This window comes from Tenrec ecaudatus, chromosome 14 (assembly GCF_050624435.1).
Source record: "Tenrec ecaudatus isolate mTenEca1 chromosome 14, mTenEca1.hap1, whole genome shotgun sequence".
NCBI classification, from domain to species: Eukaryota; Metazoa; Chordata; class Mammalia; order Afrosoricida; family Tenrecidae; genus Tenrec; species Tenrec ecaudatus.
Window position 1 is genome coordinate 97,944,891 of NC_134543.1, and position 20,829 is coordinate 97,965,719.

General features: G+C 35.8%; 1 protein-coding gene across 1 annotated transcript in view; it reads left to right on the forward strand.

Moving 5' to 3' along the window:
* Window positions 1-20,829, forward strand: part of KNL1 (kinetochore scaffold 1) — a 72,741-nt gene that overhangs the window by 29,740 nt on the left and 22,172 nt on the right. The window contains exons 11-17 of the mRNA XM_075530959.1: window positions 2,807-2,945; window positions 3,982-4,049; window positions 4,834-4,932; window positions 10,545-10,660; window positions 12,137-12,227; window positions 13,064-13,180; window positions 14,399-14,486. Coding sequence (XP_075387074.1) covers window positions 2,807-2,945; window positions 3,982-4,049; window positions 4,834-4,932; window positions 10,545-10,660; window positions 12,137-12,227; window positions 13,064-13,180; window positions 14,399-14,486 — 718 coding nt within the window. The remainder of the gene's footprint in view (window positions 1-2,806; window positions 2,946-3,981; window positions 4,050-4,833; window positions 4,933-10,544; window positions 10,661-12,136; window positions 12,228-13,063; window positions 13,181-14,398; window positions 14,487-20,829) is intronic.

Below are 20,829 nucleotides of genomic sequence, written 5' to 3' on the forward strand. Positions count from 1 at the left end.
ACACACACATAGATTTTTGCATGATGCCTTATACCTGGTCCCTTTGGCACTTCGTGATCGCACAGGCTGGTGTGCTTCTTTCATGTGGGTTTTATTGCTTCTGAGCTAGATGGCCGCTTGTTCACCTTCAAGCCTTTAAGACCCCAGACACTATCTCTTTCGATAGCCGGGCACCATCAGCTTTCTTCACCACATTTGCTTATGCACCCGTTTGTCTTCGGCGATCGTATCATGGAGGTGTGCAGCTAATGATATGATTTTTTGTTCTTTGATGCCTGATAACTGATCCCTTCGAAACCACGTGATCACGCAGGTTGGTGTGTTCTTCCATGTGGGCTTTGTTGCTTCTGAGCTAGATGGCCGCTTGTTTATCTTCAAGCCTTTAAGACCCCAGACACTATCTCTTTTGATAGCCGGGCACCATCAGCTTTCTTCACCACATTTACTTGTTCACCCACTTTGGCTTCAGCAGTTGTGCCGGGAGGGTGAGCATCGTAGAGTGCCAATTTAATAAAAGAAAGTATTCATGCATTAAGGGAATGCTTGAGTTGAGGCCCAAGGTCCTTCCGCCACCTTAGTACTAAACCTATAAATATAGACACATAGATCTATTTCCCCATCCTCATATATATATTTGCATGTACATGTCTTTGTCTAGACCTCCATAAATGCCCCTTGACTCCTAGCTCTTTCCTTCATCTCCCTTGACTTTCCTCCTGCCCTACTACCATACTATGTCCCCACCTGGGCTACAGCTATCCCTGTTCTCTAAGCAACCTTACCCTTGATCATTCCCCACAGCTTTGTCTTAAACAAAGGAATGATTTTAATTTTAATCAGGAATTGATTATTTCCAGTTAAAAGTTGAGAAATGTTCTTATGTAGAACCTTCAGGATGGGATTAATTTAGATTTAAAAACAATGTAAAGTGACAAATAGTCACAGAAAAAATGAAATAGGACATAGTATAAAAAAATAACATGTTGAAATTGTGTAGTTCTAAATATGTCACCTCTGGTGATTTGGGTACATATTCTTTGGTGGTTTTGCATATGAAAATCTCTAGAGAGGGTATATGTAATTTGAAAAGTCATCTTTGGTGTGAAAAATGTTGGGAGAGTAAATACCTTTCCATTATATGAACTGCATAAAAAGTTGACTAAATTTTCTTAGCGAATGATGCAGCAGCCCTTTTCTTTAGCGGGAGATAGGTCAAAATAAAGTGAGTGAGCTTGTTACTATGCATGGATGGATTGTGATAAGAGTTGTATGAGTCCCCAATAAAATGATTTTAAAAATATAAAGTGAGTGAAATATTCTATTTGTTAAAACCTCCCTGGCTGTCTAATTATGTCAGTAATTTTGTACCCTAAAGTGGCACATTGTTTTGGATAAAATTTGCTGTTTTGTAGGCCTGTAATTTTTAAGAAATTACTCATTTTAATCTCTCTAGTAGACATTCCAGGTATGATAAACTTCTGACAGTTGACATTTACCCCAAGCCACGCTCAGGATTACCGCCAGGGAGGTTAAAAGAGCATATGTATGTATTTTTATGCTGAGAAACACTGATTTCAGTAACTTCTGGAGAAACTAAATCTATTCAAATGAAGATTCAGAGGTAGGAAAATGAAGCTTAGAAAGCTGCAGAGGGTCATGAAAAATATGAAACAAAGGTTAAACTAGGTTTTTAAGATGAGGTCATAAGGAAATGGTTGTAATGAGTCTATAAAATAAGATCAATTAAAAAAAATCAATAGGAAACAATTGGTTAGTCAATGAAGCTTTGATAAAATATAGTAATGTAAAATTTAAATGAATTTAGTAGATTCTATGAGTATTTGTACTTTATGTGTTCAACAAATACTGAGTGTCTGCTACTCCTAGACACTGTTTTAGACGTTTTAGGAAGGCATCAGTAGAAATCTAGATGAACATCTGGTCTCGTGGCTCTTTCATTCTAGTATAATATATATTTTTTAATTTCAGCTAGGGAATAATGGTTAGCTAGGGGGTTATGAGGAACCTTGTGGCTTAGTGGTTATGTGTTTGGCTGCTCCCTGCAAGGTCAGCTGTTCAAAATTACTGGCTTTTCTGTTAGAGAAAGATAAGGCTTACTACCGTGAAGAATTATAGCCTTGGATGCCCACAGGGGCAGTTCTACCCTGTCCTGTAGCGTCTCTATGAGTTGGAATTCACTCAATGGCAGTGAGTTTTTGAGAGGGGATTATGTGTTGGGCTGCTAACCTCAGGGTAAGCACTTGGAAACCACCAGCCTCTCTATTAGAGAAAGATAAGACTTTCTAGTCCTATGAAAAATTACAGTCTCAGAAACCCACTGGTGCAGTTCTGACCTGTCCTATAGGGTTACTGTGAGTCACAATCAACTCAATGGCAGAGTTTTTTAGCTTAAGGGATGGAAGTACTAAAGCCTAGAAATAAGTTAATGGTGTACTTGGATCCTAGTGGCTAATAAATAACTGAATAGCGCAACATTTGGTGACTTTCAGGATCTGCTTATAATTTGGATGCATTTGAGAAATAATTTACTTATATAATATAGAGCATAGTTATTTCTATTTTTATTGAAATTAATTTTGAAAATCTAATTTACTCTAATGTCAGTTGCTTATTACTTTTAATTCTTTACTAAGATAATCGCTATAAGATGTGGATAGCTAAATTTAATCTTAGCAATGATATTTCTGTTTCTTTTTTTTCCCTGTTAGTTTCTAATAAACATTTTCTCATTAGAAGCATACAGTACCACAATTTATCCTCTGTGTTTCTTTATTAATAACTTCAGATATTTGACCACCATACTGAAGGAGATATGGATAAAAATGCCAGTAGTACATTGATGAAAAGTCTGACCAGGACCCCACCTAGTTGCAGCAGCTCTCTGGATTCAGTCAAGGGTGATGGGACTTCTCTGGACTTTAGCAGTAAGATCTTTATAAAAGCTAAATAAAATAGCAGTCATTTACTTACTTAACAAATAACATGTGTTTCACTTCAGGGAATATTTGAATAAGCTTTTTTAGAGATTATAAATAGTTACTACAAATTTTCATTTTTTTATCTTTTAATTTTTACTTTTTTATTGTAAATTGAGTAACAGTGTACAGATCAGTTTTCAGTTCAACAACTCATGCAAATTTTGTTTGACCTTATTGATTGTAATCTCCCCAGTATAATATCACTTATCCATTTTCCTCCTTAGTTTCTTATGTTGCTTCCTCCTTCCCTTCTTTGTCCTTGGGTAAATGCTGCCCTTTTAATGTCAAGTGGTTGATAATTCTAAGATGTGTGTACCTCCTACTTATACGTGTATTAAAGACCTGTATATTGTTTGGCTGAAAATTTAGCCCCAGGATTGCATTTATTTCTAGACCTAAAGGGTGGCTAAGAGCCAGAGTAAGCCTGGAGGGTTGTTGTTTTGTTTGGATAATTCTGAGTTGGTGCCACATGGTTTCTCCAAGACATCTAATGTGATCCCATGTAGAACAGCTGGGAGTGCAGTCACCAACTACTAGTTCTGGTGTATCAGGATTGCGGAGACTGCTGCTTGCATTGCCCATTATTCTGCGGAACAAATTGTTTCCATGGTTCTTCAATTTTATTTTATTTTATTTCCTCCAAACAGGGAGAGTTAATAGCTTGCACCTTAAATGGCTAAGACCTCACTTGCAACTCACTTGTTGTTTAGAAGATACATAGCAGAAAGGTCAACAATTTCTACCTGACAATTCACTGGCATTGATTACATTCCTTAAGTGGTGCAGCCGGCCTCATCCTCCTTTTCCAAGTTGTTCCTCTCCATTAACACAATCTCACTTGCCCCTGAGGTTCCTGTCCCAGAATGATCCTGGTGCATGTCTTTAGGAGCATGAGTTAGATTGTAACCCTGAAAGATAACTAAAATTAAGTTTACTGTTTAATTTTGATTTGTCATCACCTGATTTTATTTTTTGTTTCTAGCACATCGCAATAGTCAAATGGAATTGCAGTTTCTCAGAGACACAATTTGTGAAGAGGGTTTGAGAGAGGTATATTAAAGATATTAATCATTTCAAATCCAAATTCTTTCTCTTCTGTTTTTGTTTTAGTTCTTTCCTAATTGTCAGATATTCTAGACAAACAGAAGACTAGTTTTCCTTTTGTTTGCTAATAGGACCCAACAAGGCAATTGACTCTAGGAACTACCTTAAAAGGCCTATATTTTTTTTCCCCAACTCTCTTGCTATTGAATATTTTTAAGAAGTAATCTTATAAGAGCTCTTGGCACACAATCCAGGACAGATAAACCCCTCAGGAACAATAATGGGAGTAGTGATACCATAAGGGGAAGCGAAAGGTTGGGGGATAAAGGGGAAAGCAATCTACATATAACCCCCATTCCCATCCCAGGGGGACGAATAGCAAAAACGTGGGTGAAGGGAGAAATTGGATGGTGTGAGATAAGAAAATACTAATAATTTACAATTTATCAAGGGATCACAAGGAAGGGAGGGGGAGAGAGGGGAAAATAGAGCTGATACCAAGGGCTCAAGTTGAAAGAAAATGTTTTGAAAATGATGATGTTACCATATGTAATATATGCTGATAACAATTGACGTGTAGATTGTTATAAGAGGTGTAAGAACCCCAATATAATGATTTATTTAAAAAGAAATGATCTTAGGTAAAATCTGCTCATGTATAGTCTACAAATATCAAGATATTTTCTTTAAAAAATTTTTTTGACATTTTCATAAATATTCACAAAGTACTTCTAAGTTATTTTTTATGAACTCATCTTGAAGGCCATCCAATTTAACTTTCTTTCCTCAGAAACTTATGAATGGGAGAATAACAATAAAGGAGTTCTTTATACTTCTTCAAGTCCACATCTTAATACAGAAACCACGGCAGAGCAATCTTCCAACCAAAGTAAGTGAAATGTTTGTTCAAAATAGTTATATTGTACTTTTTTACTAACCTGTATCAAAGCAAGCATTTGTCTAAAAACAAAAAAAGGATGGAAGGAAGCAAATTTTATGATACAAAGTTTTCCTATATCAAGTATGTTTATGTTAACCACAAAAACAAATCTTAGCTATTCTTCAAATAATGGCTTTTGGTAACATTAAATTATAATTTTGTTCTCCCTTCTTGTCATCTTTCTTCCCCCTGATTATAAAAGTATCATGCTCTTCATCCCTCATAAAATTCCAAATGTTCCAGAAGGCTCTAATATACATTTTAAAGAAATCAAAGATATGAATGATCAAAGAATATTTGAATAATCAGTAAACAATATAAAAGATAACCACAAAGAAAATCTTAACACATTTTTAAAAATTATAAACCTCATTATCTACGTATCCAATAAGATTAGAAATAATTTTTTTAAGTCAAAACATTATTAGCTTATCAGACACTAAAATATATTTCTAGTTAACTTTTTAATTAAAAGGAAATAAAAACAATTTAGAAAGCAAAGTAAAAGAGATCATGTTATACTAAATTTGTGGGACATAGAGTAGAATTTATACTTTGCAAGGAATTTAAAGCTTTAGGTATTTGTATGATAGAAGAAGTGAGTGTAAAAATAAAGAAAACAAATATTTACTTTAAAGTATCATAATGGGTGATAAAGTAATATGCACAAAGAATCCATAGGAAAACAAACGAAAAAAGGTTGAAGAAAACTGATGCAGTAGAAAACAAAAATCAGTAGAAAGAAAGCACATCCAAAAGTTAGTACTTTGAAAAGACAATAAAATAAGAAAACATAAATCTAGAGAAAACAAAAATGTAGAAAATTAAGATTGAGAAATAAGACACATCCACTGGTCATAAAAGTGAAAAAGAAAATGTTTTAATTCACTAATTCTGACATGTTTTAATACCTAGGTTAATTTTTAGTAAGATGTAAATTACCTAAATTAATCCACGAATTGGAAAAACTTAAACCAGTTCTCAGAAGTTTATTTAAAATGTTACCATTAAAATTCACCAGATCAACAGGACTAAATCAGATATAGACAACTTAAATAACAATTTCCACATATATAGACATTTGATTGACAAGTCAGTGCAGAAAAGTAGAGTGCTATTTCCTTTACATGGTATTGAATCAGTTAGATATTATATATTCATACTAAACGAAAAACCCTTGACCCTTACCTCATCTTGTAATATAAAAATCGATTACCTTTAGTACCAAAAGCACAAGTGACAAAATTAAAAACAGACAAACTGTTTCATCAAACTGAAGAACTTTTGGGCTGCATAATACCACCAATAAAGTAAAAAATAATCCACAAGATGGGAGAGAATATTTATAAACCATATATCTGATAGGGCATTTAACGAGGGTGTACCCCCTTCCCCCCCAAAAATGGAATTATGCTGGCTGAGCGGAGCTTTTGTAGTCCGCATTATAAACCCACTAGTCGAGCATCGAGCAACTTAGTGCACCCAGTGGCATTACCTGGGAAGGTTCTCTCTAGTCATAGTAAATATTTTCGTACAAGCAGTTTTGTTTGAAACTCGGTTTTTGTGATGGCCAATTTAAGAGAACAGTGTGTGACTGAAATTTTGTGTTCTGTTTGGGGGGGGAAATGCCACAGACACCGTTGTGTTGTTGAACACAGCTTACAAGGACTGCAACTATGGGGGAAAACGCAAGTGGTTTTCTTGTTTCAAAATAGGTGAAATTTCAATTGATGATAAAACTCGTTTTGGAAGTCCATCAATTTCCCAAATGGATGAAAATGTCAGCTTAAAATGCATTTGGAGTTTGTTCCACCAGGTCAGACTGTTAATCAAACTTTCTATTTAGAGGTTCTGTAAAGATTGTGTAGCAGTGTGCAACAAAAAAGGCCTGATTGTGGCAGATGGGGACTGGTTTTGCCACCACGACAATGTACCTACTCATGCAACCATCTTAGTGTGCCAGTTTTTGGCAAAAATCAGCATGCCTCTCTTGTTTCATGCACCTTACTCACCTAACCTCTAGCTCTGTGTGATTTCTTTTTGTGTACTTGAATGAAGAAGGACATGAAAGGAAAGCAATTTGACAATGTAGAAGAGGTGGGAAAAAAATGAGGAAGGTGCTGTCAGCCATCCAAACAAATGAGTTTGAAAAATGTTTCTAAGAATGGAATCACAGATTTGACGAATGTGTTAGGTGTAATGGAGAGTACTTTGAAGTTGATAAGGTTGTTTAGTAAAAAAAATAAAATACATAGCTATGGGAAAATAATTCTAGGCTTTTTTTTTTAGTTTTTTTTTCGGGGGGTACTCCCTCATGTACCCAGAAAACATAAAGAACTTATATTCAGCAATAGAAAAATAACCCAATTTAAAAATGAATAAATATCTGAATGGACATTTGTCCAAAGAAGATAGCAAATGACCAATAATCACATGAAAACAATGCTCAACATCACTTACTAGGAAATAAAAATCAAAATCATTATACCCTGCTTCACACATAGTTGACAGAAAATAAGTATTGGTAATGATGTGGAGAAATCGAACCCTTCTGCGATGCTTGGGAAAGGGAAAAATGGGAACGCCTCTATGGAAAAGTTTGATAGAATTATCTATCTGACCCAGCAATTCCACTCTTGGGTATATACCCAAGAGTAATAAATACACATGTCCACACAAAAGCTGAAGATGATTTCTCCTACCAGCATTATTCATAATAACCAAAAAGTAAACTGATTTAGGTGATTGCTAAGGCATGGAGGGGCAATAAGGACCATGGGAAATGACAGTTAATTGGTACAAAGTTTTCTTTCAGAAGGGATGAGAGTATTGTAAAATTACATTGTAGTAGTGATTATACAACCCTGTGAATGAACTGCAAAAGATAAATGTATAGTTAAATTAGGTGAATTGTATGTCAATAAGGCTGCTTTTTAAAAGGTCAATTCTAGGAGGATTATACAGATACGAAAAGTAAATCAAGGATGGAAGCTAGGAAAAGGGGCACAATTCTTTTTGGGCCACAACTTCATTACTTTTCTCACTGGAAATGCCTCGTGGCAAAGTCTCAACTACAGGTGGGGAGGAAAAGGTACCTTGGCATGCATCCTGGGTCTGTACCCTTGTTAGGAAAATGGGAGTCATCAGGGGGCCAGGAGAGAGCAGAGAGGATGCTGTCAGGGGGAGGGGAGAGAGAAGATCTCAAGAACTGACTTTTAAGAAATATACATTAGTTTGAAATTTATTTTTTGACAAATTTGTTTTGTTGTCAAGAATTTATGAGGGAAAATGAGGATCTGATGCCAGGGGCTTAAGTGAAGAGAAAATGTTTTGAGAATGATGAGGGCAATGAATGTACAAATGTTCTTTACACAACTGATGTATATATGAATTGTGATAAGAGTAATATGAGCTCCTAATAAAATGATTAAAAAAGAGAGAATATTATATGAGGGAGAGCCAAAATGTCCTTTGACAAATGAGATTAAAAGATAATGGGATTTTTCCGTGAACTTTTATAACCCCCATCTCCCCCCTCTCCCACACACCAAAACATACCACTTTAGCAGTTTCTACATATACAATTGAGTGACATTGATTACATTCTTCAAGTTGTGCAACTATTTTCACTGTCCTTCTCTGGTTGTTTCTCCCACCTTATCAGAAACTAAACTCGCTGCTTCTCACTAAACTTTTCAGTTGCTGTTGTCAATTTGGTCCCACATAAATTATTCTTAAGGAGATATTTTTTGCTAATTAAGTTAAAACAATATTGTTAATTTTTAAGAAGACTTCATGAGCTAATTTTAGTTTAAGATTTAAAGATTATTTCAGAAAATGAGTTGATACTCGGGGCTCATGTAGAAAGAAAATGTTTTGAGAATGATGATAGCAACAAATGTACAAATGTGCTTGACACACAAGGGATGTATATGGATTGTGATAAGAGTTGTATGAGCTCCCAATAAAATGATTTATAAAAAATAAAAATAAAGATTATTTCAGGATAATGGTTTCAGGGTTCATCCTTCCTCCTTGGGTTCATAAAGTCTAGAGTCCATGACAGTTTGAAACTGTTCAACATTTTCTTTTCCTTTTTAGATCAGGATTCTTCCAGGAAATACTTGATTACAATGTTCAGTAATTGTAGCTAGACACCATCTAGTTCTTCTGGTCTCAAGAGAGGCAGGTATCCACACATTTCATTTTCTCCTTTGATTCCAGTCTCTTGTTGTGACTTAAATGGCCTGGTGAGCTCTTAAGACCTCAGGAACTACTCAACAAATGGGGAGGTAGAACAAAAGCACTAAACATATTAATAAGGCAGTTAACTCTGATAACCCATGACACTGCGCCCTAAATCACCAAGCCAAGGAAGGAACTCCTGTGAAGTTCATGGTTACACAGAAGCAGGCACAGCGACCACCCTCACTTTTGTCGCTGTTGTGGTTGTAAATATGTCTCACAAGGAACTGAAATATGACTTCAATTAATTTGTTCCTATAGGAAAATTAGCCATTTCCCCAGTGAGAAAATGGTGATTAGATAACAAAATGTTGGCTCTAGTGTTCCTATTTCTTTTTGAGCCAATACCTACAGCTTTGATGTATTTTTATAATTCTAGCCTTGAAAATAATAAATACCTTTTAAGGAAGACAATAAACTTCCAATTATAATTCTTTTAATACTTTTCTACACTTTCTTAGCACATTCATTACAGGATGGATGATGGAAAGAGAAAAAAACTAATCAATTATTTCCTTTTTATTGATTAAACTGCATTTAATCAATTTTTTAAAAAAAGATGTAAACTAGTGTTTGTTGGACTGCTTTAGTAGGCCCTGAGTTACTTTTCTAAAAACTTTTATCAGGCTATTTGGTATTATTCCTATTTCCTAGATGAAAAGACCAGAGCTCAGGTGCCACACTGAATATGAATAATGGATAATTGTATGGTTTACTTTGGTTTGTTTTTTAAAGCAATGTGAAATAAAGACTTTATTTTTCTAGTATTGCATCAGAACATAAAAAAGCCATAGGATTAAAGTAATAAAGTATATTCAGAGTAACCATTGCTTTATTTTACAAATGAAGGGCATGTGGGGGTTGGGGGTGGTGGTGGCAAGTTTCAATTCAGCCTGCTTTAGAAGTAAGGATCAAAAAATAAAAATTAAAAAAAGAAGAATCAAACTAGAGATAACCCAGAAACTAGCACTTCCCAGTGAACTCACCTTTTCACCCCCATCCCATCACCGCCCCATGAAGGTTTTCCTAGGAAGTCTGAATTTTTAAGTATTGATTTTCTTAAAATAATGCATAACCATTTTCAAATTACTTCCTATGTCAGTGGAACATGTCTAGCTTTCCCAAATATCTAGAGAATTGAACTTTGAAATATGAAACTTGAAGTTAGCTGTCAGCTTGCATTTTACCAGCTTTGAGTATTCAGCTTTCTCTTTTGATCTTTTCTGTATAAGCACGCTGAAATTTGCATTATCTCTTAAATACACTTTGTCTTCAGCATATACATTTTGAGGGATTTGTTTATTTATTTATTTCAGTTTACTGTAAACACTCCACCTACTCCAGAAGACCTGATGTTAACTCAGTATGTTTACCGACCCAAAATACAGATTTATAAAGAAGACTGTGAGGCTCTCCGCCAAAAAATTGAAGAGTATGAAAGATTTAATGTTTTTCTTTCTTATTTTCTTGTTGGATGGGTGAATGTGTCTATGTGTTATGATTTTAATTAGTCGTGTACAATGCTATAGGAAAAAGTTGATGGTGTTAATTAGCAGTGTGATGTGGGGAAAAACATTTCAGCTTTATCATCAGGTTGAGTTGAAGCTCAAGTCTACAACACTAGCTGTGTAATCTTGGGTAAGTCACTTAACCTTCATTTTCTTATCCATACCTACTCAGCTGGCAAAAATAAGCAGTAGAAATAGTTAACAAAAAATAGCTTCTCAAAAATTGTGATTACTAGATTATGATATGATCTGATTGAGAGAAAATATCTTTAAAAAAGAGATAATTTCATTTAGTTATTTATACATAGTGCCTAAAATCAAGATTGCTTTGGGGTTTGTAATTTTATCACATTTGTCCTTAATTTTCTTATAAAAATTATGTTTCTTCTTAAAATATAATTTAGGGCTTTGGTATGTGTAAATGCTATATATTGATTTATAAATTAGGTACATGTAGATTCCTGTAGGTAAATCTAGACTTACAGTGCTGGATTGTGTTTATAGCATACTTGCCTGGGACAATGCAACTAAATTTGAATTATTCTAACAAACAGAAAGAGAAAAAAATCTTTAGGAATTATGTAGTTTTAAAACTAGAAACGTAAAAAAAAATCAAAAACAAAAAACCTAGAAACTTTAGAATCTGTGTAAATACTTCACATTTACCTGATTTTGATTTGTTGAGTCAGCAAACATTTATTAAGCACTTATTTATGTTCCCGGCATAGGACTCAGTAGTAGAGTTTATTATTGAACAAGAATGTAAGGTTTGTGTCCTCAGTTTTGAAAGGGTTTGGTATCTCTCCAGATTTGTCTGAGAAACTATCTGAAATTGTTTTACTAGAGTGGATGGGATCTTATACACAATAAGCAATAGATGTTAAATGTGTTCTGCTGTTTAATTTTGCACAAACATGCCTTCATATAATACATTCTTCTAGCACTGGCAAATTTACTTCCTTAATTCATTAAAATTTGTGATTGTAATAACTTTGCTAGTTTTATAACTCCTATTCTCTAAAGGAAATGTATAAAGAATAGTATACTTTGGACCAGATTGCGAGCTTTTACTTTTAAAAATAGCTACAACTCACAGCTGTTCTAAATTGACAGACACCAGAATTCTTCATAAGCAGTATGTTAGAATACTTTATTTTTTAGGGAACAAGTTGATACAAGATATGAGCATTATCTTTATGAGTCAAGTGTTTTTGATTTGTGAGATCTTTTAAATTGTGTTACAAGGGTTGAAACAATCAGGCTGGCTACTAGGCTTCAGTGAAGTTCCCTTTTAGATAGCAAAGAAATAGAAAGTATTAAAGTAAATATGCCTGTAGATCTGAAGTGTTGGCTTCAAACTAGCTTCTGAACCTATGCTGATGAACTTTTCTCTATTTTAGATTAAAACTCTCTGCACTGAACCAAGATAAACTGCTGAGTGATATAAATAAGAACATGTGGGGGAAAATGCGACATTATTCAGATGAGGAGGTACTTTTGTCTTTTTCTGAATGTGATTCACAGTAGAACAGTTTCCCATCGAGTAGAACAGTTTTCTATGACTGATTTTTTTTCCGGAAGAAGTACATAGGCCTTTCTTCTGAGGTGCACTTCGGTACATTCAAATTTCCAACCTTTCAGTTTGCAGTACAGCATGTTCCCCATTTATACCACATAAGACCTTATGACGGCAAAGTATTACTGAATTAGATATAAGTAATCATGAGTAAGGCGCCCTGTTTGCACAGCAGTTACAGCGCTTGGATACCAACCGACGACTTAGGGTTCACACCTCCTAGCTGCTCTGCAGGGGAACTATGTGGCAGTCTGCTGCCATAAAGATTCACCGCCTTGGAAAGCCTATGGGGCAGTTCTACTCCGCACCACAGGGTCACTATGAGGTGAAATCAACTAATGACACAGGATAAAGTATTACTATGCAATCCTCAAACTGAGATGATCAACTTAACATAGGAATATATATTTGAAGCTTATTTAGAGTTCTTTTTACCTGTTTGCCTTTCTCTTTGATTTTGATGAGAGTAAGTACTTTGGTTAACTAATCCAAAATTCATTATATATGTGCCCTAATATGTTAAAAGGGTTTGATTAGTTCATAGTCTTTCCTTTTTCTGTCGTTTTGTAATGTAAAGGCAGAGATAAAAATTGAAATGGTTCTGTTTTAAACAATTACATGGAATTAAATGCATGTGAGAGGTAAACCTGCATAGGAATCCATCTAGGGTGGGCAAAGCCTAGAATGTGGCAGCTTTCCTAGACAATTTGACTTGTTTTATTACAATGTACCCTTTGACTCTACCTTACAGCTCAAGGCCTTTGGAATTTACTTGAACAAACTAAAATCACGTTTTACCAAGATAACTAAAGTCTTCACTCACCAAGGAAAAGTGGCGCTCTACAGTAAACTGGTACAATCAGCGCAGGTAATTTGAGACAGTTGACACTATAGAAAAGCGCTATTAAAACGACTTCATATTGGTTGTAGAATATGACGAATGTTCATTTGAAGGTATGTGAATGAGGCTTAGTCAAAAACTTGTAATTATTTCTAAGAAGTGGGGTTCAGTTTATCAAAAGGCAAATTCTGACATCTCAAATTAGACTAGACTAAACCGGTAGTTACCCCTGTCTGTGTTTTATGTTATACACTGTACATGTTGAGAGGAAATACTAGGACTTCTGGTCTTCTGTTACTAAGGACAGTAATGTAATATTATTATCCTTCTAGTCCATATCCATCTCAGTGTGTTTGTATTTCAAATAGCATCCTGAAAATAACTGTCCTTTTAATATAAATTCTGCATAATAATAATTCCACTGACAAATTTAAATAAGTCTGGGAAATGGCTATATTTAGTAGTCCCTTTTTGAGAAATATAATAACATGTTAAAGCCTAAAATAAAAATATCTTTTTTTTCTCTTTTTAATTATTTTATTATTATATTTTTAATCATTTTATTAAGTGCTCATAAAGCTCTTATCACAATCCGTACATATGTCATTTGTGAAAAGAACATTTGTACATTCATTGCCCTCATCATTCTCAAAACACTTGCTTTCCACCTAAGCCCCTGGTATTAGCTCCTCATTTTTCCCCTCCCTCCCCACTGCCCCACCCTCATGAGCCCTTGATAATTTATAAATTATTATTTTGTCATATCTTTCCCTGTCCGGCGTCTCCCTTCACCCGCTCTTCTGTTCGTCCCCCAGGGAGGAGGTCACATGTAAATCCTTGTAATTGGTTCCCAAAAATATCTTAATAACTAAATAAAAGCTAAGGAAAAAATGATTTAATTTTGTCTGACCAGTATTTCTAGTATTTATTTGGCCATAGTACTTTATTTTTAGGTAACATTTATTAATATGCTGTAGAATCAATATTCCATGGAACACAAATGAAAATAGTAGAATAAAGTATAAAACTAAATTGATATTAATTTATTTTATATTTTTAATTTTTATAAAGTCCAGAATTGAAACTTTGACCTTCATCTTTTTTTTAATTAAAAAAAATTTTTTTGACCTTCATCTTAAGATTTGCCTTTTCATGTGTTTAGACATAAAGTTTTAGCAGCAACTTGAGCCCTTTATATTTTGTTTTTACAGAGGTTTAACTTGACAATCAATATTTTTTGTTTAGAATGAAAGGGAGAAACTCCAGATAAAGATGCATGAGATGGACATCATACTTAAAGAGATCGATAACTGTCTCACTAAGGTAGAAATAGGTAATGTATGGTTTTCTAAAAGAAAATTTAATTTTATAAGCTATTTCCAACAGCAGCGATATCTGATACCTTTATGCTGAAGTCTTATATTAACAATTTGATGCATTAAACTATAACAAATTAAACTCCTTAACTATGATAATCCTTAATACAATCACCAAGAATTGCCTGATAGTAAGTCTCTTTAGAAAGTCCTTTTAGACCCACACTAAGGGAATCTCCTACCTGAGGTGAGGGAACTGAACTTTCCTGTCCCATAGACCTGGGAACTTCCCTTCATGTTTTCTTTTTCTTTTTAATCATTTTATTTGGGGCTCATACAGCTCTTAGCACTTCCATTGTGTCAAGAACATTTATACATTTGTTGCCATCATGATTCTCAAAACGTCTTCCTACTTGAGCCCTTTGTATCAGTTCCTCATTTTATCCCTCCCTCCCGTATGAACCCTTGATAATTTATAAATTGTTTTTACTTAGTCTTATGCTGCATTTTCTTAAGAATCACTTTTTCTTGATGCTGCTGCAGCTTCTGTGTTCTGTCTGTGATGTCACAACGCTGTGTCCTGTGTCAAGAAGGTTCGGTGATGGGTGTTCGGAACCATAGGATGCACTCCTGTCTCGGGTCTTCTTTCTTGCTGGTGTGGAGATCCCAGTTCCTGCTATTGGGATGGTTCATTTAAACCCAACATGATGGCACAACTGACCAATCCCCACATGAAAATTACGTACACCCTATTTGTATGGTACCATCTAGTTATTTGGTAGGGGCTACAAAAATTATAATTTAAAGAACCTTATCAAGTAATTCACAGAACCACTGTACTTAAACCATAATCTTGTATTTTCAGTAGATGAATTTATGCTTCCTTAAAATCGGCTATCCCTTCTACCTGGACTCTAATAATCCTGGCTTGTCAGTATTGCTCTCCTAAAACTACTGAAAGGCCACGAAATCTCAATAACCAGGTTTAGTCTTTAGCTATCTCAACCTTTTTGAAAACTTTACATTGATGATTATTCTTTCCTTGAAGACACTTTCATATTCCTCACCATCTTTGTCAATAGTGTACCCTGGCTCTGTTCTTTTCGCCCAGCTTCCTTTTTCTCCTCAGTTGACCTCTTCTCTCTCTAGCTGACCTCTAGTGTGAGCATTACGATTTTATCATCAGCTCTTTGCTTTTTCTACATTTTCTCCCTAATGAATTTATCTGCCTTAACAGTTATATTTATGTGAAGGATTACCAGATTCAGTTAAATTAATTAAACATTTACAAACCATGTCCTGCATGCCTTATAGTACTTATGCTTCACATTAGAAAAAAGATACAGATATATAAACCACAAATATTGCACTTAGGCTACTTAGGATTAGGCCTCTGTCCTTTGAGTTCCTGCCTTAGATTTATAGCTGTCTGCTGAACCTCACAACATCAATGACTTTAATCAGCTTAAATCAGTGTTACTAAAACGGAATTATATCCTCCCATCTCTAAAATAAAGTCCCAAACTCATTTTCATTATTATAGTTCTCCTTGCTATTAGTAGAATCACCATTAATATATATTGTGAAAGACTCAAAACTTTCATTATCGCAGGCCATCTCGTACCAAGTCTTACCATATCTGCTTCTTCAGCATTTCTTGTGTTCTTTCTCATTCCCATTAAGGTGCTCATTAATTCTGAAATGTGCTATTTTAAGTATTTTAACTAATCTTTCAACATTTTACTTTCATTCTCTCTCCTTCACGTCTGTCGTGCACATTGCTGCCAGATAATTATTATAGAAGACAATTTTCATTGTTATGCCCCTGGAAAGGTACATTTTTATGTCTCTCCATTAATCAACTCCAAACTCCTGAGCTAGCATTTCCTATCATACTCAAATTTCCCTTTTTTGCATGACTTACTACTACCCTTTTACCCTTCATCCTGTTTATTCCAATCAAATCTTGATCAAATCTTGTTATTCCTGTGCAGATTTCCCACTTTGTCAATACTAAAAGATTCTCTGTGTTCCACCAATAGGAAGTAGTCTCTATATCCCTTATGAATTCATTTATTTTTTTAGTAATCTTTTTATTGGGGCTCATACAGCTCTTAGCACAATCCATACATACATCAATTGAGCAAAGCACCCTTATACATTTGTTGCACTCGTCATTCTCAAAATTCGCTTTGCACTAGGGTTCCTGGAATCAGCTTGGTTTCCTTTTTCATGTAACTATTTTATTAGTATTTCTTATCATACCTAAAGTGTCGTGGTGGCTCATTAATCAGAAAGTTGGTGGTTCAAACCCACCAGCTATTCCATGGAGAAACATGTAGCAATCTGCTTCTGTAAAAATTTAAATCCTTAAAAAACAAACAGACAGAGTGGAGGGTGAGTGGGCTGGAAAGGGAGAACTGATTATAAGGATCCACATGTGACCTCCTCCCTGGGAGATGGACTGCAGAGAAGGGGGGGAAGGGAGACTCCGGATAGGGAAAGATATGACAAAATAACAATCTATAAAATATCAAGGGCTCGTGAGGGAGGGGGGAGCGGGGAGGGAGGGGAAAAAAAAAGAGGACCTGATACAAAGGGCTTAAGTGGAGAGCAAATGCTTTGAGAATGATTGGGGCAAAGAATGTACGAATGTGCTTTATACAATTGATGTATGTATATGTATGGATTGTGATAAGAGTTGTATGAGCCCCTAATAAAATGTAAAAAAAATTTTAAACAACAGACAAATAGACAAACAAGAAAAATAAAGCCTTGAGTGAAACTAATCATAAAAGCACAAATATAGTATGAAACCATTGTTATTTTTTAAAATTCATAGGAGTTAAAGGGGAAGGGAAAGACATGGAAGTAATAAGCTAGGGGGTAGACAGGTATTAATATTAACTTGGGTAAAAGGGAAGAGAAGATATTACAAGACAGAACTAGGGGAAAAGTAAGGGAGACATATCGGATCAAGCCATTGGGGAAGTTTATAAATTAAGTTGAGTGCAAAAATGATTATCAGGAAAAAAAAAGATGATTAGATATGTAAGCCTCGACCTAATTCACAATAAAAAGTTTTTGGGTTTTTTTTATAAATCATTTTATTTGGAGCTCTTACAGCTCTTATAACAATCCATACAACAATTGTATCGAACACATTTCATTTGTACATTTGTTGCCAACCTCATTTCCAAACCTTTACTTTCTACTTGAGCCCTTGGTATCAGTACAACTTTTTTCCCTCCCTCCTCCACTCTCTGACCCTCGTGACCACTTGATAAATTATAGATTAACATTTTCATATCTCACACCGTCTGCTGTCTCCCTACATCCACATTTCTTTTTTTTAAATCATTTTATTGGGGGCTCATACAACTCTTATCATAATCCATACATACATCAATTGTATAAAGCACATTGTACAGTCATTACCCTCATCATTCTCAAAACATTTGCTCTCCGCCGAAGCCCCTGGCATCAGCACCTCATTTTCCCCCCTCTTTCCCCGCTACGCCCTCCCTCGTGAATCCTTGATAAATTATAATTTCATCACGTCTTACACTGTCTGACTTCATCCTTCACCCGTTTTCTGTTGTCTGTCCCCCAGGGAAGAGGTTATATGTAGATCCTTTTAATCGGTTCCCCCTCTCTACCTCCTGGTATCGCCACTCACACCACTGGTCTTGAAAGGATCATTTGTCCTGGATTCCCTGTGTTTCCAGTTTCTGTCTGTATCAGTGTACATCCTCTGTGCTAGCCAGATTTTTAAGGTAGAATCGGGATTATGATAGTGGGTGGATATCACTTCTCGGCCTTTAGGCTAAGATCAAGTGTAGGATAGTGGGTGGAGAGGAAGCATTTAGGAACTAGAGGAAAGTTGTATGTTTCTTTTTTTTTTTTTTAGAAATTAGTATGTTTCATCATTGCTACACTGCATCCTGACTGGCTTGTCTCCTCCCCATGACCCTTCCATATGGGGATATCCAATTTCCTACAGATCGGCTTTGGGTCTCCACTCCGCACTCCCCCCTCATTCACTATGATATGATTTTTTGTTCTGATGATGCCTGATTCCTCATCCCTTCAACACCTCGTGATCACACAGGCTGGTGTGCTTCTTCCATGTGGGTTTTGTTGCTTCTGAGCTAGACGGCCGCTTGTTTACCTTCAAGCCTTTAAGACCCCAGACGCTAAATCTTTTGATAGCTGCGCACCATCAGCTTTCTTCACCACATTAGCTTATGCACTCGCCTTGTCTTCAGTGATTGTGTCAGGAAGGTAAGCATAATGGAATGCCAGTTTAACAGAACAAAGTATTCTTGCATTGAGGGAGTACTTGATTGGAGGCCCAATGTCCATCTGCTACCTTAATACTAAATCTATACATATATGCACGTAGATCTATTTCTACCTCCTCATAGATAAATATATTTACATATGTACATGCATGTATTTAGAACCTATAATTGCCCTTTACCTCCTAGCTCTTTCCTCTACTTCCTTTTACTTTCCTCTTATCCCACTATCATGTTCAGCCTTCAATAGGGTTTCAGTAATTCCTGTCGCTTATATTTCCCATGATCAAGCCCTACGAGGCCTCCTACACCCTCCTTACCACCGATGTGGGTCACTTGTTGTTCCTATGTCCCTGAGTTTGTTAGCACCACTACCTTTCCTGCCACCTTCCCATTTCATGACACCCCAGAACTGTCGGTTCCATTGTTTTCTCCTCTAGATTGTAATTCCAGCCTCTTATTTAGACAGACCTGTGGCGATAATAACATGCACAAAAACAAGATAGAGAAAAACCAAGCAACAAAAGAAAACAACACCACCATCACCAAGCCAATGATAAAAAAAAAAAACACAAGAAGAAAGATGCTTGTCGTTAGTTCAAGGAATGTTTCTTGGCCATTAGGAGTGTTTTTTGATTGAGAGTGTTGGCCGCCAAGCCGTGGCCCCAAAATCTATTTTTGCTATTCCCTGGGAACTTCGTTGCTCTGTTCCCCTTGCTGTTCTGTTGCATGCCCTTAGTGTTTTGCCTGGGTGTAGTGGGATCAGATCAGGCAGAATTCCCACACTGTGTCTCCAGTGTTGTCCACTGTAGGGCTATAAGTCAGTAAGGGATGTCTTTTCTCATAGGGGCTCAGCCATATGGTCTTCTCTGAATTGGCTGCTCTTGAGTGGGAATCTTTGGTTGGCCAGGATGTGCTCCACTCTCTTCCTCCCCCATCATTTGCTCCCATGTGCTCTGATCAGACATGACCTTTAGAAATAGAAAGTTATTCATTCTCCAATTGTTTGCTCTTGGTTTCTTCGTCTTTTGTTGATTTCCAGCCTTATGTCATAGTGGTCAGATAGAGAGGTATATGTGATATCAATGTGGTTAAATTCATGTAGATTCACTTTTTGCCCTAGCATGTGGTCTATCTTCGAATGTGTGCCAGGCGGGCTAGTAAAGAATGTGAATATTTTTGTATTTAGATGAATTTAGATGAAAAGCTCTGAAAATATCTATCAGGTCAAATTGTCGAATTATAGTGTTTAGATCTCTAGCCTCATTTTTGAGTTTCTTTCCCTGTAATCTATCTTTCTCAGAGAGCACTGTGTTGAAGTCATCCACTATAATTGTTGAGGCTGTGATTTCTTTTTTCATCTTTTGGTGTGTTAGGTTGATGTATTCCACAGGTTTCTAATTCGGGAAATAGATGTTTATAATGCTTAGTGGTTCTTTGTCCACCATCCCCTTGAGCATTATATGGTGTCCCTCATCTCTTTATGGTTTGCACTTTAAGGTCAATTTTATCCAAGATTAGGGTTGCAACCTTTTTTTTTTTTCCCAATTGTTGACTTGTTAATGCCTTTCTCCAGCCTTTGATTCTCAGCCTATTTTTGTCTGTAGCCTTGAGATGTGTCTCCTGTAGGCAACAGATTGATAGATTATGTTTTCTAAGCCATTCTGCTAGTCTCAGTCTTTTAATGCCTGAGTTCACGACACTGATATCCAGGGTTATTATCTCCATCTGCGGACTGTGTGATGTCATCTTATACTTTTTGTGTTGGGTGTTTTCCTATCTTCCTTTCTTATTAGTGTGTTGTACATGTGTATGTGTGTATCACTCTACTTTCCATCCGTAAGCCAATACAATTTGGTGGTCTGTTTTCTTTTTGTTGCCCTCTGGGTGAGGTTGTTCTTTGTGGCAGTCTCTTATTAATGCTTGGTGAGTATTTTTCTTCTGCCCATACTGGGTTTGCAAGGATCTTATGTAGAGGTAGATTTCTTTTAACGTATTTTTTGAGTTTTTCAAAGACTCTTACTTCTCCATCTATCTTGATTGATAATTTGGCCGGGTA